This window comes from Bos indicus x Bos taurus, chromosome 20 (genome assembly GCF_003369695.1).
Source record: "Bos indicus x Bos taurus breed Angus x Brahman F1 hybrid chromosome 20, Bos_hybrid_MaternalHap_v2.0, whole genome shotgun sequence".
NCBI lineage: Eukaryota > Metazoa > Chordata > Mammalia > Artiodactyla > Bovidae > Bos > Bos indicus x Bos taurus.
Window position 1 is genome coordinate 42,006,237 of NC_040095.1, and position 16,477 is coordinate 42,022,713.

Sequence of the window (16,477 nt, forward strand, 5' to 3'; positions counted from 1 at the left end):
TATGGGAAGTAGTTTGCTAAGACAATGGGTTAGGGCTTAGTCCCACTGAATTGCAGCAATCTGCTTCCTCAGCTGGTTCCTTGAGAAAGCACATTGCCCTTCCTGCCTATGTTACTGTTAGGTCAGGAGATTTTCCTAGATACTGTAGGCTATGCTTGCCTTCGGCTGGCCCAGAGCTGGGGAGGGGTGGGGGTGGCTTGGCTTTAGTCTACCATGCAGACTACTGTACAACATGCATATCCTTCAACAAGTGTATTTCTGACAGCATCATTCCTTTCCATGGTTTTCTGTTTCTCACCGAGTCATCTTTAAACCAAATGTCAATAAACAAAAATGTAAAGAAACAACAAAAGCCTGCTGCTGTGACACTTGTGATCCTCTGTGTTCTGGTGACATGTGAATTTTCCAAACCTAGTTTTCTTCAGGTGGAGAAAAAAATGGCAACCCACTCCAGGATGGAGGAGCCTGGTGGGCTGCTGTCCATAGGGTTACACAGAGTCAGACAAGACTGCAGCAACTTAGCATGCATGCATGCACTGGAGAAGGAAATGGCAACCCACTCCAGTATTCTTGCCTGGAGAATCCCAGGGACAGAGGAGCCTGGTGGGCTGCCGTCTATGGGGTCACACAGAGTTGGACATGACTGAAGCGACTTAGCAGCAGCAGCAGCAGTTTCCTTCAGGAAACCTCAGCTGAGATCAAGGGCATTGGTTAAACAGCCCTCTCTTTTCTCTCTTTTTCCTGTTATTTTTTCTGATTTCTTATCTCCCGTGATGTCAATCCCACTAACTCCTAAACCTCCCCCTGACTTCTCTACCTGGGCAGAAAGAGTTTCTCCATCCTATGAAGATTTTCATATATACCTCTCTGAAGATGTCTCCATGTCACCTTCTTGTAGGTACCCTAATGATGAATTTATGGCAGCCCTTCCTCCTAGACCATGAGCTTCTGGAGAGATGGGAAAAATATATTTGGCTTATTGTTGAATATTCCATAGCACACAGTGGCAGGCCAACTGTATATCGAGCAAATGAATGAATACATGGAAGTTTCCTTTGCAAAGCTATGAATTCAATTCTCCCCATTAAAAAATTATGAAACTGCCTCTGTAGAAATAGGAGGCAGCTTAAAAAAGAATAAGCATGTAAAATATTATACTTCTGAATATGCTAAAAACATTTTATTTACTTATGGTGTCAGAATGCTGGAAGGATTTTATTCTTAGTCCCCTCTGGTGTGACTCTTGCTGTTTCTTTTTAAAATCAGAAATCTGTATACAATCGTTTTTATGTGAGTGAAATAAAGGATGGAGATATGGGATGGGCAAAAGTATAGAACTGTCTTTTTTAATCTAAAGCAATTTCCATGAAGGTGAACGAGTTTCTTTGTAATACAGTAATTTTATAAGTAATAGTAGAATTCTTGATGTCCCAGCAGTAAGAAGTCTGCAGGACTGTGCCAATGATACATGTCGCTGATTGGGAGAAGCTATTGTTTAGAAGCGAATTATCATACAGTAAGTTGGTTTTAGTTAGCTCTTTCAGAGGTTAGAACAGCAGATTTGGAAGGATTAAGTGTGTATCAGTATGTACATTTAAAAGATCTCTGATTACAAACAATAGTTTGAGAGAATTGAAAAAAAAAAACAAGTTAGAAAAAAAAACCAGTTTATTAAGTAATATCATATAAATAACTTGTTACAAAAATTGATTTGCAAAAGGCATATTTACTCTTTGTGAGAAATCACTTTTTAAATTGCATTCTTTTTAAATGTATACTTCCAAGAAAATAAAGGAAAAATAAAAGAAGCTGTTTCAAGGAGCGTGTATCTGCCATTTGACTACAACGAATGGTCCCGCCACACTGAGCTAAAAAGGTAATTGTCTCAACCCCATTCTTCTAATACAGAAAAGTTTCTCGTGTAATCTGTGAAGTTATGAAAGATCTCCCAAGCTGGAAATGTGGATGAAAGCTGAGCAGCGATTGTTTCCACCAGGTGTTCTCGTTGCCAGAGACACGAGCGACACCGAGAAAACCATATGAACTGAGGACTCCAGGCGGTAAATCTTCGAGGGTGGCATCAGCTTCAATTTATACTTGGGAGTATTTTTAATTAAAAACAATCAATACCAAAAAGCTTTTATTTGGGGGATTTTAAATCACACATCACGGTAGGAGACTGCCAAATTGCCTTAGCTTGATACTACTGAAGACGCCCGTAGCATTTATTATAAATCCTATTCTTACGCAGTTTACTTTCAAAGCAAGGAAAATAATCACAGAATAGTACAGTGGTTTGAAAGCGCTCCTATGTTTCTCCCGAACAGATCATTTTTACGTTTGCTACACAGCGTTCCTCCTGAACGCCTACTAATTCTATACATATGGATTCCTTAATAAACACTAAACTAATAGATCATAGAAAACTAAAAGCTTATAGTAGGTGCCTCTAGACATATTTACATAAATAGTGTAGTCTTGCAAGAAAGACCAAGATCTCATTATAGTGGAATGCTTTTTCCACAACGCTGGGTCCATGCCTCATTTGTCAAATTAACCCCATTTGAAGAGAAATTTGAGTTTGTGGTCCATGGGTTTTTAAAAAAACGGAATTAAGCAACTTGTAAAAGCTCTTTCGAAATTAATCTAATAACCCAGTGGCTCTTCGGCTAAGTGCCTGGTCCTGTCTGAAATACAGTGGGTAATAGGCTTTGTTTCCATTTGACCTCCTTTCGGCACTTTCATCTGCTGGCTCTGTTGGGCAAACGTTTCCCCCAAATTAAAAACTGAAAATGCATCATAAATAAGGTATTACCAAATGGGGAGGAGATTAAAGATTGTCTCAGCAATGCTTAAATTAAATTGACGATGCAGAGACCATAAACTCTTGGCTTTAAAAATGAACTATTTCTTTATTAACTTTTAACAAGTGTGCGAGTCCAAGGCATTTCTCTGCGTGTTAAATATGGTCAGGGTCTAATATTTTTTAGTAGAGAATTATCCCTTTAGAAAATTGTTCCATAAAGATGCCAAAGGGATATTAAAAATGCTGCAACCGTAAGAATCATTGAACTTTTAGGGAGACCATATTGTAATATTGTATCCTCTACAAAAGAAAGCTGCTTGTCAGACCTTAGGAAATAGTTCATTTTCTAGAAGACCCACACACTAACTCTTAATTTTTCCACTCTTATAATCTGATAAAGGAGTCTTGTTTGTAGTGTTAATGTAAACACAGTAGACAGCTTAGAGTTTTAATCTCCTGTAATAATTTAAAAAGATTTCGTCTATATAAAAACAAAAAAAGAATAAAATTACACTAAAATGATTCTTTTCAGAGGATACCTTTCAAAATAGTGGAGATCATGACTTTCTAGTGTTTTTCCAAAGTAATTACACTGCTTCAACACTAGTGACTATGACAAAACAATTTGTTGGTTAGTTCAGTTCCTGAGGAAAATGAGTTTAGTTGTACCTGCTTTAAACATTTAGTTTGGGCTCAGGAATTAGCTTTCTCTTTCCTTTCAAACTGCATACTTTAAAAAAAAAATGGTCCTCAAGTGTATAAAATTGAGGAATGCCCAATTCGTAGTTTATATATGATTATCACCAATGAAATAATCATTTCAAGGCAAAGCATTTGATATAAGGTATTGCTCAGCAAATCAAACATCTCAAATCTATGTATTACTTAACTATCTAAATTTAAAAATTACCTAAAGTGAAAGTAATGAAAGCATTCTAAAGTTAATTTGTATCTGTAAAATTTGGCTGCTTCAAAGGTAGAGATTCAACTTATAAGAGCTCTTGTACAACTTTTTGGGAGCTGAAAATGAATATCAAACCAAAATTTTTATACAGAGAATTGAATCAGCAGATTTTATTCCATCTGAAAATGGAGTCAATTTGTATCCAAATTTGTATCCAAACCTTTATGTGTCTAAACTGTAAAGCTAAGAAAGTTCTTACAAAAACATATATTTTCTGGGTCCAGATCCCCTCTCTCATGGCTCTGCGGAACCATTTTCAATTCTCCTTTTCATTTTTTGATTCAGTTTTTTATTTGGGAATGAAAAATTTCCAGGTCTTTTGGAAGAACATGCCATGAAGTGGAGGGGCTTTAAATTTATGCACAATAGATTAATGTTTTTAAAATTCCAGCTTATTCTAGGGAATATCTCAGTGATTTGAAGAAACTTTCGCTTTTGAATCAGAGGGTGAAAAATAATGTGAGAAGGGCCTCAAAGTCCTTGAAACAATCCACAAAAGCAATCTCCCTATATTTAATGAACTTTAGGTTCTTTGTGATTAAAGCAAATATTAAAACTTTACCTGTCTCCAATCTCCTTCCCTCTTTTTCATGGCAAACAGCTAATACCAGGACAGAGACAATGTGAAAATTGAACTGAAAACTAATGCTTTCTCCAGTAATCATTCATGTCTGACCTGGGTCCTCGACCTGATAGCTTAGGGGAAGGAAGTGCAACCAGCACAGAATGATGAAACTATGGCTCTTTTTTGTTTCCATGATGTCAGACAGCCTTCATTTTAGGAAAACATCATTCAACCTTGACATTTATAGGACCCTAATGCAAAATATTCAGCTCCAGTCTCAATTTATTCTCTTTCTTAGAGATTCACCTCATCATCAGGTTTTGTGGTAAGAGATTTAATAGTCATTTAAATATTTAGTCATTTTAACCTGTTCTTGGTATAACTGTAGAAGATACCTTCCAATCACACCTCAGAAATCCCACTACAGAACTTCTTACTTTTACTTATATGAGGAGAATGTAAATTTTACCCCTAAACTTTGAAGTTGCTGGCATCAACCCGCAGACATTCCAATTACTGCCGAAAGTTCAAAAGGAAGACTTCTGATGATATTTTTCTTTTTACAGGACTATCTCTCTTGATATAATTTATTACATAACATGAAACATGAGGATAGAGAGCTCTTTTTACAGTAAGTTGTGTGATTAAGGTGCTGTTCTATTGCTATAAGTAACTAGTTTTTATTAATTAACTTTACTAAGCTATCTTTTTTCAACACTTACCTGTGACTATGATATATACTGATTCTTTACAGTGAAGCCTTCCTGTAGTATTTTGTTTGCATTCTTCTCTGTGTGTGTGTGTCTGTGTGTGTATGAAGAACTAGAAAAGAACCTTATAAGCAAGAAACGGTCCAAGCATAAAATACTTGTTAGTATACAGGGAAGTCCATCCATTCAGGAAACACAAGGAATAATACGGTTGTAACAATTTTTCACTCTAATTGGGTAGCCCCCAAAGACTATATGTCTCTTATTTTAAAGATGCTGTCTTTACTTCCTGGGTAATACATCTATTTAAAACTTAACAAAACAACAGTGTGTTTCCAAATAGAAAATATGTGTTGATATGACATTATCCCCAAATGGAAATGACACTAAGATTACCTGCAGAAAATTAACATTAACTGAAAATAAATCCCTAAGACTACTAATGGAAGTCAGCATATTCTTAAGTACATATTATATACATATAGAACCTGTTTTTGTTTTTTTTTAAGTTTTCAAAACGATGTTTTCATTACAGTACTTTGGAAATTTCTGATGACTGCACAATGTAAGATTCTAATGACAAAAATCATTAGAACAGCGTATGAAATAAATGATTTGAACCTGCCAAAAGGATTAGTTCAGTTCAGTTGGGTCCTCTGGATAATAACTATGGCGCTAATTGCATAATTAGAGCAAATAATGGATTCGATGGATTGTACATTACTTTTCTGTTTGTAGTTTGAGACCATTACTTTATCATTAGTTCAAAGACAAGGATGGCAGTGTTGCCATGGAAACAAAGCTAAAAACAATGAAAAATTTTAATGCTTTTGAAAGTCAACTATCATTTTAATTACAATCTTAAACACCCTTGTTGTAGGGAATCCAAGTTTTCCTTTTGAGAGCGTCTTCCAAACATATGTAGGTTTTCACCATGATTTCAATATTCATCTATATCACATTATATAAATATATGGATATTTTCGAATGTGAAGGACAGGGTGTCAAGTTCAAGTGTGACTGGCTCTTACCTCCCCATTTAACTCTGAGAGAGGGATCTGAGTTTTATTTAATCTACTTTTACTAATGCAACTTAATTGTGTAAGAAGTATCTGAAGCATATGAGTTATTGTACGTCACACTGCTACTTTCAAGTATATTAGAATAATACTGACAACTACAGACAAGGAGTTAAACTTTGTCTCAGAAAAGTTCCTTCAAGAACTTTTTAAATGATTAGACTTATTTGTAATTAGCCTACTGATGGCTGAAATAATTCCAAGTGATCCATGATACATTTGGTAAACCAAACTTTAAAATACGCTAAATATTTCCTTTGTTAACATCTATTAGCTATTTTTCCTTTCCCTTTATATGATGCAACAGCAAACTTTTGCATGTCTTATGAACCAGGGGCAAGGAATGAGGTCGTATTAAGATTTTTTTTTTTGGTTGTTCTTTTTGAACATTACCATTTAATTGGCATCATTTCCTAAAGAGGAAGGAGAATCTCAAAACACTGGTGGATCTGATGTTTTGAATAATCATTGGTGCCGGAAAAAGATTATGAAGGACAAACAGGATGGGCAAATATCATTTTAAATTCTTTGTGACAGAAACACACACCCATATATAGTTCATCATCTCCTTGTGAGCTGATACACCAGGAACAATGGTTCCTCCCTCATTTCTTCTACTAAAACTGTATTTTTATCATTAAAGCGCAATCCCTCATCCCATTAGCATGTGAAATGTACAGAGCAGTCAGCTGACCTCGAGTCAATGCAATGCAGTGTAGTAAGAGACCAGGCCAGTGGAATTGAGCTGTGTTTGACTTGCCCTAAGAGTACAGGGGAAAAGATGACGACCCATCCTCTTCTGCAGCCCAGCGCCTGTTGGGCAGACATGGTTAACAGGATGCACTAAAAAATAAACATTTGCCTCTCAGAAGCTCATAAAAGTGTACTAGAAAAAAGTCTCTAACATTGGATCCACACGGACTGCAGCCATTTACTTTTGGAACGGATAGAACAGAGGACCCTTCACGGAGCAGTGGATAAATAGAAAGAAATAGCCACTTCACATCTTTCAGTGTCGTATTGAAAAATGAAAAAAAAGGCAACATATCATATTAGGAGTCCTTGTCACTGTCCACCCCTCCGTACATATCCGCGAGCTTTTTGAACCGAGGCCCCCAGTCACTAAGGTAATCGTAGTCTTGGTCCCCATCCGTGGTCACGGACTCCAGCGAGCTGAGCGAATCGGCCACCGAGCCGGCGCCCTCGTAGGCGTAGGTGGCCAGGGAGTCGTAGGGCGGGGCGGTGGGGTCCGTGTCATTCTCCTTTAACCTTTGGTTAATGAAATCTCGGACGTCGGTGTTATCACGGGCTGCTGGAGTCCGTCGGGGTAGGAAAAGGGCTTCGGGCACAATGTCCCTGCGCAATTTGCTGTCCTCTATGGCTTCGGGATTTCTCAGGGTGCCGATATCAAAGGCCTGGGTGTCCTCCTCTCCTCCTCCTTCGTCGTTGTAACTGACAATGTTGTCTCTGATGTCCTCTTTGGAAATGATCAAAGGTTCTTTTTTCCGCTGCCGCCTGAGAGCTGCGAACAACACCACTGTTACTGGAAGCAGAAACAAAACAGCAAGGGAAGGGAAAGTTAATTTGCCGCCCAATTAACATCAGGAAGAAACACAAAGTGAAGTTTTCAAAGTTCTCCAAGAAACTACTCTTGTTTAAGGTTGCACTTGCCTCCGCACCTGATCAAATCAGGGCCCTCGCCCACTCCCTCAATGGAGTAACTATATAATATTTGAGAGAAAGTTTTTAAGAATTTAACTAGAGGATAAAACACCTTCATGTTTTGTCAGTAGTTCCTTTTTGCTTTGAAATGGCAGACTAGTTTCAAGATAAGGGGAAAAAAATACTAATAAAAAAGCTCAACCACAGTGAGAGTACTGCAAAAAGAGTGAAAATTATGCTGAACACCTGAAATGCTCTGAAACTGCTTATAAGCACAAGGCTGGCACCTTCGGGGATGTGTTGAAGGGTTTGCATAACTCCACTTCTAAAATAACTTTGGCACTGATGTCTTCTTTTTTCTTTTTTTCCCCGAGAAAAGTGTAAAGTTAGTTTAAAGCCCAAAGTAGAGATGTGAATGTTTGCATAGCTTTCTTACATATAAGTACAGATAATACCTGGAGAGACCCAGATACAATTCAGAAAGCCATTTTGGACTTCAAGATCAGCCAGTTTGAAGGGAAAAGGTAATAGTATGCGTGCCAGATTATTTGTGCTTAGGCTAAACAAAACAAACATATTTCTGTGGGAACTTAAAACAGAAAATCTTTCAGAGTTTCATGTTCTGTAAGTTTGTTGACCGGAATGTTTGTTCTTTTGATTTTTCCTAATTCAAATTAGAGGCAAAGCAAGAACTGTATTTAAATAGCTCCTGATGTTTCTTCACAGCTGGTTGGGAAGAACACAGCTGGCTACCTGTAAAGAGACACATCTACGAATGAACATATGGATGAGAAAGTAAAAACATAGAGACAGCTTAGAGAGAAAACAGTCACCTGGGGCAGAAAATGCATTGTTAACCTGGGTTTGTCCAGGGGAGATTAGTACCAGTAATATCTCTTTACTCCTTCATCCATAACATGGTCCAGTTTTTATGCACCATGAAAATTGAATTATCACAATAACAATTACAGAATAATGGCCTTTGGTAGAGGTGCATCTCTACCTATATAATAATGGATATATGCACACCCAGGTGTCTATATATTTAATATTTCAGATGTTAATGGTATTAATAATTGGTTACCTGTTGGGACAGTTCTATGTGCCAAGCACTGTGCTAAGTGCTTTATATACAGAATCTAATTGAATTATCATAATGAGCTTGACAAAGTAGGTACCACCATTATAACTCCATTTTACATAAGGAAATTGTGGTTTAGAGATGTGATGTGTGCAAATAATTGAAATCCAGGTCAGGCAGACTAAAAGGCTTGTACACTTAATTACCATGCTTTGAAGCATGTTTGGATTATAGACTATTTCACAAGGATATGCAGTTCTGCTGTTTTCAAGCATGTGGTTGTATAAATGTAAACATTCTCTTTTGCTGCCAGAGAGTATCCTGGTGCCTCATGTATTCCTTTCATTCATGGTACGTATTTTTTGTTTATTCAACAAGTATTTATTTATTGCCAACTCTGTGCCAGGTGGAGTTCTAGGCAGTATTAATGAAAAAAATTGATCAAGAGTCTTGTCTGAATAAGGTAGGCAGAGGTGGTGGTAGTGGGGGTAGTGGTGGATGGATGGAGACAGAAAAAAACAATGTGTATAATAAATAAGGAAATTATTAGAAGATGATAAGTGCAATATAAATAAGAAAACGTAAGGCAGAGTAAGGAGGATGGGAGGGACTTCTGTATATGTTTGAGGGGCTGCATATATTTCTTTGTGTTTTGGGGGGGAGAGTGCATCATTAAGGAAGTAACATTTGAGCAAATAGATGAGGAGTTATCCAGGGTGCTGTCTGGAGGAGAGGACAGAGCTAGGAACAAGGCCATGGAGTAGGGTGTGTTTGGAGTGTGTGAGGTGTGGGGTTGGTGGGGAGAGAGGAGTAGGAAGGGCCACGTCAGGTGGGGCTGTGGATGCTCCATATGCCTTCACTTTACCCTGGGGGTCCAAGTGGTTGGAAAATTGCAGGGTTTTGGGTGGAAAGATGCTCTTAATCTACCTTTTTGTAAAAAAAGTTTTATTTGGTTATGCCAAGCCTTAGTTGCAGCATGTGGGATCTTCAGTCTTTGTTGCGGCATATGGTATCTTTAGTTGCGGTGTCTTTACTTGTGGCTTGCAAACTCTTAGTTGAGGCATGTGGGGTCTACTTCCCTGACAAGGGATTGAACCTGGGTCCCCTGTATTGGGAACGTGGAGTCTTAGCCACTGGGCCACCAAGGAAGTCCCTTGTGTCAAAGGAGATCTGTAAAAGTGGCTCAGTCATGTCCAACTCTTTGTGACCCCATGGACCATACAGTCCATGGAATTCTCCAGTCCAGAATACTGGAGTGGGCAGCCTTTTTCCTTCTCCAGAGAATCTTCCCAACCCAGGGACTGAACCCAGGTCTCCTGCATTGCAGGTGGATTCTTTACCAGCTGAGCTACAAGGGAAGCCCAAGAATACTGGAGTGGGTAGCCTATCCCTTCTCCAGTGGATCTTCCCAATGCAGGAATTGAATCGGGATTTCCTGCATTGCAGGCGGATTCTTTACCAACTGAGCTAAGGGGAAGTCCCTTAATCTACCTTTTATGCTAGTTTCCAGTGTGACACAGATTTGCAAAACAGAGGGCTGTAAGTAAGGCCATTCTTTAGAATAGAGAATAGAATCAAGCTAACTGTCTCTCAGGGAAATAAATTCTGACAGACAGAGGTTCATTCCACCATTTCAGGCAAGATAGCAGGCATTTATCACTTCCTAATTCTTCCCTAGCTTAAGTTGCCTGTATCTTGTCTTTTAGTCCTACGCACACCTGAAAGTGCAATTGTCGAGAAGACAGAGGGCATGTTCAGTAATTCAAAGGCATTTGTGCACTGCCTAATTCTCCTACTGCTACAATTGCCTGTCTTTTCTTCCTGGCCCAAGGCACATCTAACAGAATTTCTTGAGAGCATAATCATCTAAAAGGAAGGTCTTTTTTTCAAAGCTAACTTTTATAAACTGAAGGTATGACTTCTAAGCACTTGGAATAAAAACACTCTGAGAAACTAATATGCTGTCTTCCCAGTAACTGACCCTTTCCTTTTCTCTCCCCCCTTGAGGCCAGAGGACTGCAGTGAAATTTTGGGGCTGGAGTACTTGGACCAATTTGTGTTCAAATCCCATCATAAAACAAGAAGGTAGCAAGGTATCTGAGATGAGCAGATCTAGATTCAGTTAAACAATCTGACCTTTCTAAGTCAGTTTCTTTCTCTGTAAAAGAGAAGCGATAACATGGTGCCCAATGTGAAAGTTATGCCAACTCGAAAGCACCAAAGAGGCACAAGATGTAGTTGTTTTCACTGTTGCTTTATTGACAGAAACAACAGATGCCACATGATCCACTTTCTTGATGGCAGATTTCCTCCTACGTCAATGCCACTTTCTTCCTCTTACAGGCTCCCAGATTTGCTCAGTCATCTCATATTTAGTTCAAGCTCTCTTTCAGTGTGGAAGTTGCACTGCATTCTATAAGCTTGTAAAGAAAGTAGGGTACAGTGTGGAAGCACCAGGGCTTGGGGGGCAAAAACCTGGGTTTGGAACTTGGTTCTGTCACCTGTTAGCTGTGTGACTTAGCTTCACATCCTGGAACCTCAGCTTTCATATGTAAGATGCAGATAAATATAGACCAGATGGTTCTGAGGATTAAGTGAGAAAAACATTTGTACACCCTCCTGTCCAGTGTCTAGCCTATGATGTGAGTCTAATAAAGGTTAGATCCCATTTTCTCCTTTTTAATTAGGTACAGAATTACAAAGAGACTAGACAAGATGTGGGAAACACGGAGGCAAATTAGGAGTAATGAGGAGACGGCAAATTCATTGGAGGAAGGAGATGAAAAAAGAGGTCATAGGGAGCTGGTTAGAAGGAAAATAAGAGGGTGGAGAAAGTGGGTAGATGATGAGAGAAGGAAGTGTGACCTCTATGAGATGAAGACCAGTTCTTTCTCCATAGACCAGGGATCCATGGAATTCTATATGATACAGCCTCCAGGCTTAGCCCTTCTAAAAATACCCTCTTTTACCAGGGGGGATGGTGGGGGGAAGGGATAGTTAGGGAGTTTGGGATCGACGTGTACACACTGGTACATTTAAAATGGATAACCAACAAGGAACTGTATAACACAGGGAACTGTGCTCAATGTTATGTGGCAGCCTGAATGGGAGGGGATTTTGAGGGAGAATGGGTATGTGTAGAGCTCAATCCCTTTGCTGTTCCCCTAAAACTATCACAACATTGTTAATCAGTTATACCCCAATACAAAATAAAAATAAATAAATTTAAAAACCTCTTTTTTTTAAACCAAAAAAGAATATTCATATCTTTCTCTTGGAAAACAACATTTACAGACTCACACCATTAGAACACTGTTTTGTCTTTGCAAACTGTCAGTTTTTATTTATCCTCATATCTTAAAATACTTCCTCCAACTCTTAGTTGATGCAGAGAATCACAGTTCTGTAGCCAGGTTTCAAGGCTCTGTGATAATTAGCAGAGTCAACCTGGGATATGAAACTCTTGAGCAGGGATCCCTAGGCGTTCTCTTCTTGGAGAAATGCAAGTCTTCCTTTCCTCTTCTCAAAGTCACTACATTGCCATTAAAAAAAAAATGACTCCCTGGTCTGCCTCTGTGAAATCCAGGTTAACTGACTTACTTTCCCCTCCATGGTGTAGGCAAGTTTTACAAATTTTAACTTTTATTTTTTGAAGGGGTGCATTAGCTAATATTTGATCTCTTACTTCATAACAATCAAGGGACTTTTGAGCATTCCGAGCTCAACTTGTGTGCTTAATTAGTTGGTTGGGGATAAAAATTTTTCCTTCAAATCACTGTTAGACGTTTGATTACATTCATTTCTTTTAGATCCCAGATTTATTTCCTTAGTCACAGAAGTTATTTTTTGAGAGTCTGAGAAATAATAGACATTGTGTATGTGGTAATCAGAGAGCAATGCTAAGAAGGTAGTTATTCAAGTGGGTGGATCCAAGCAAGTTTGCTGAGTTCAAGAAAATTCACCACTATTTATTTTCCTGTATGAGAGAAAAAAAGTCATTGCATTTCTCTTTCTAGTTTCTCATTGATCTTTAAACTTTACCTTGATGGAAATGGCCTTTATCATATATACTCCACACCCAACAACTTTTGTTCTTTGAAAACTGAATGTTCGCCAGGTTACATATTAAATAACAAATGAAATGGAAAGGGTGTATTTATATTGCCCTCAAATCCCCCTGCAACTCATTCCCAGCCTGATAGACAAGAGATTCTTTTGGTGGAACGACTCCCTCAGTGGGGGAAGACATGGGCAAGTTTCACAACTGTTCATTCTCCAAAGCCATTGTTCAAGCAAAAACTAGTTCATGGGTGAACACACATAAGATTCCCAGCACATAACTCTACTCACCTAGATCAGGCTGTATGCCTTAATGGGGGAGGCGGATAAATCTAGAGAGCCACAGTAACAGTGTGTGCCCCTCAGCATGGGGAGATAGGATGCAGGGAGAAGCAGTTTACCTAGTAGGGTCACGATGCACAGAAGGATGGCAATCAGAGCCCCCGTGCTCAGTCCCGTGGGGTGGACGAGGGCCTCCGCATGGCAGGACTGCATGTTCCCTTGGTGGTCACATGCACAGACCCGGACAGTCACTGTCCCAGTGCTGCTTTGGACTGGGTAGTCGTTGTCTGATATGACCACAGGCAGGAGATAGGTGCTCATCTCGTGTCTGTTATAGCCATTTTTCCGAGTAAAGATTCCCGCCGTGTTGTCTGGAACCGGAAAGCAAAGTGGTGAATGGAAGCAGAAATCATGTTATATATGGGATCAATTCTGATGAGACTAGATAGATATAGATACAGACATAAATATATAGACAGACAGGCAGCTTGGGCTCATTTACCTTTGTTGTCTTGAATGGTAAAGTTTGAGCCACTGGCTGCTTCGGGGGCCAAAGAGAACGAGAATTGGTGCCCGCTGTAAGGGTCATCCTTGTCAATGGCGCGTAGGGTCTGAATCAACTAAAATCAAAACCATAAAGCTGTTATCAAGTTTTACTAACTCAAAAGAGTTTCTTACAGCTTTGCAGTAAATTGCTTAACTCAATGATATCTAATTTTAATTTTACAATGATAGCCTCTAGAAAACTTACAATGAATCCACCCTAGGCAGAGAACTGATTGGCTGGAAATAGAGCAAGGGACAGCCCTACAACAGTATTTATTGCAGCAAATCTAAATTCATCTGTTGAAACCAGTAGTACCCTCTTCCTTGTGACAACCAGAAATGTCCCCAGATATTGCCAAATGTCCCTGGCGGGGGTGGGAGGGGCGGGGTGGGGGTGTGGGGCAAAATCACCTGGGTTGAGAAACATAGCCCTACAGTGATAACAAGCTTAAAATATCACAGCGGTTTATGACAACATTGCAACTTAAGTAAAGGGAGGCACTCTTTGGACAGCTTGCTTAGAAATGCAAGCTTGGCATATACATAAGCAATCGACTTGCTAAAGAGCTAGTTTGAATATAAAACCCACAACTTCAGAGTCCCATTTTAACATGTATTTTAACAGTGCACTTCTATTTTGACAAACTAACATAATTTTTATATCACTGGCAGAAAAGACTGATTTCAGGTGGGGACAAATGTGTAAAACAGTAAAACATTCATGAATTTGTATTACTTGTACAGATGGGCAATGTAAATAAATGAAACTATGAATTATAGGCAATTGTAAATTATGTTCTAGCTAGTACTTTTCAGTATATATTGTAATTAAAAGTATCTGCTCACAAATAAAGATTTTTCCAATAATGCAGTGACTGATATATTTTCATGAAAACTTAAGACTAATTTGGGATTAGCATCAGTCTGTGAGACTAACGAACTTCCTGTTTTTAAAAACTGTTTGTTCTCTTATGCAAGTTAAACATTCATCATGGTTCTTATTTATAGTATTAATTTTTTTGGCATTTATTCCATAGATAATTCAAAACTTGCCTTCAGCTCTGTGTATCATCTGAATTATTAGAAGATCTAAATTTGTCTGAGTTAATTAATTTGCTTTCTTATGAAACTCACCTGATCTGCTTTTGCTTTTTCACAGACAAAGGTTTCATAGAATTCAGCAAATTCTGGGGGGTTGTCATTGACATCTAGGACTTTAATATATAGAGGTACTCGGCTGCTCTGCTTTGGATTATCTGCAAAATGCCCAAAAGAAAGGAACAGGCATTCATATGTTGATGGGTGATCCCATTTAGATGATGGTTACTCACTCCTTTCTCATTCATACATAGTTTCCCCAAGGCTCCTGTGAGTACCACAGGGCATTATGTATCATCAGAGTCACAAAAAAGTAGAATTCGATTCTTTGGTACTTCTGGACCAGGATACACCTGAAGGAAATATATAGGGGACAAAGCTACCTTTATGTACAGTCAGTGCTGTGCTATGCTTAGTCACTTGGTTGTATATGACTTTCTGTGACCCCATGGACTGGAGCCCACCAGGCTCCTCTGTCCAAGGGGATTCTCCAGGCAAGAGTATTGGAGTGGGTTACCATGCGTTCCTCCAGGGGATCTTCCCAACCCAGGGACTGAACCCAGATCTCCCACATTGCAGGTGGATTCTTTACCATCTGAGCCCTCAGGGAAGCCCCAAAATACTGCAGTGGGTAGCCTATCCCTTCTTCAGGGGATCTTCCTGACCCAGGAATCGAACCGGATTCTCCTACATTGCAGGCAGATTCTTGGGCTACCAGGGAAGCCCATACAGTGCAATCATATAATAAATCCCAGATTAACAGAAAATAAAGAAGAACTATCCAGAAAAGGAATTTTAGAGGCAGATTTTAAAGGAAGCCAGGGAAGTAGGCTTTTCTGTGGACAGAAGGAAAAAGGAATGGGATAATAATGATTGTGAATGGTCTTAGTTTTTTAGTTTGAGAGCTAGACATTGTGCTAAACACTTTGTTATATTATTTTATTTAATCCTTATAAACTTCTGAGATAGATATAATTATTGCCCCCATATTATAGATGAGGAAACTCATTATATTATAGATGAGGCATGGAGGAGTTAGGTAATTTGTTCACATTCACAGAGAAATTAATAATAAAGAGTGGATCCTAGATTCAAACTTGGGTCTGTCTGACCAGAAAACTGAGGCTGTTCATCTCATATAATGAAAGAGCCTAATCAGTGTTTGAAGACCTGCAGTAAATGGAGTGTTTTTGCTGTCATCTCTGATAATCTCCTGGGAAGTATGGAAGATAGGTTCCTGTTCTAAGAATCAGGGGCTGGAGTCTCTCACCTCAGGTCTTTTCATTCATTCACTCATATGTCTATTTGTTTGTTCTCATCATAAATATTTAGTGAGCATCTAGTACTAGCTTGTGCCAGCCACTATTTGGGGTGCTGGGACACACTGGGACTATAACAAAGATCCTGCTTCCTGGAGCTTTGTTCTAAAGGAGGAAGGCAAACTGTAAACACATAAATATATAATGTGCCAGATGGCAAATGCTATGGAGAAATTAAACAGGTAAAAGGGACCGGAGAGAGACGGAGATGCAGCTTTGTGTGGGATGACGAGGACTGGCTTCTCTGATGAGATGCCATTTGCATAGAGACATGAATGAAGAGATGGGTTAAGCCATGTGAGTGTT

General features: G+C 39.0%; 1 protein-coding gene across 3 annotated transcripts in view; it reads right to left on the reverse strand.

Annotated features, from left to right (window-relative positions):
• Positions 1-1,650: 1,650 nt before the first annotated feature.
• CDH6 (cadherin 6) overlaps positions 1,651-16,477 on the reverse strand; it is a 150,471-nt gene continuing 135,644 nt past the window's right edge. For 2 of the 3 annotated variants that reach the window (XM_027520098.1, XM_027520099.1), the window contains exons 9-12: positions 14,889-15,010; positions 13,711-13,828; positions 13,328-13,579; positions 1,651-7,667 (exon numbers count right to left, since the gene is read on the reverse strand). In XM_027520098.1, coding sequence (XP_027375899.1) covers positions 7,177-7,667; positions 13,328-13,579; positions 13,711-13,828; positions 14,889-15,010 — 983 coding nt within the window. In that variant the 3' untranslated portion in view covers positions 1,651-7,176. Of the gene's footprint in view, positions 7,668-13,217; positions 13,580-13,710; positions 13,829-14,888; positions 15,011-16,477 lie in introns of all 3 variants that reach the window. The other variant, XM_027520101.1, reaches the window with a different exon arrangement.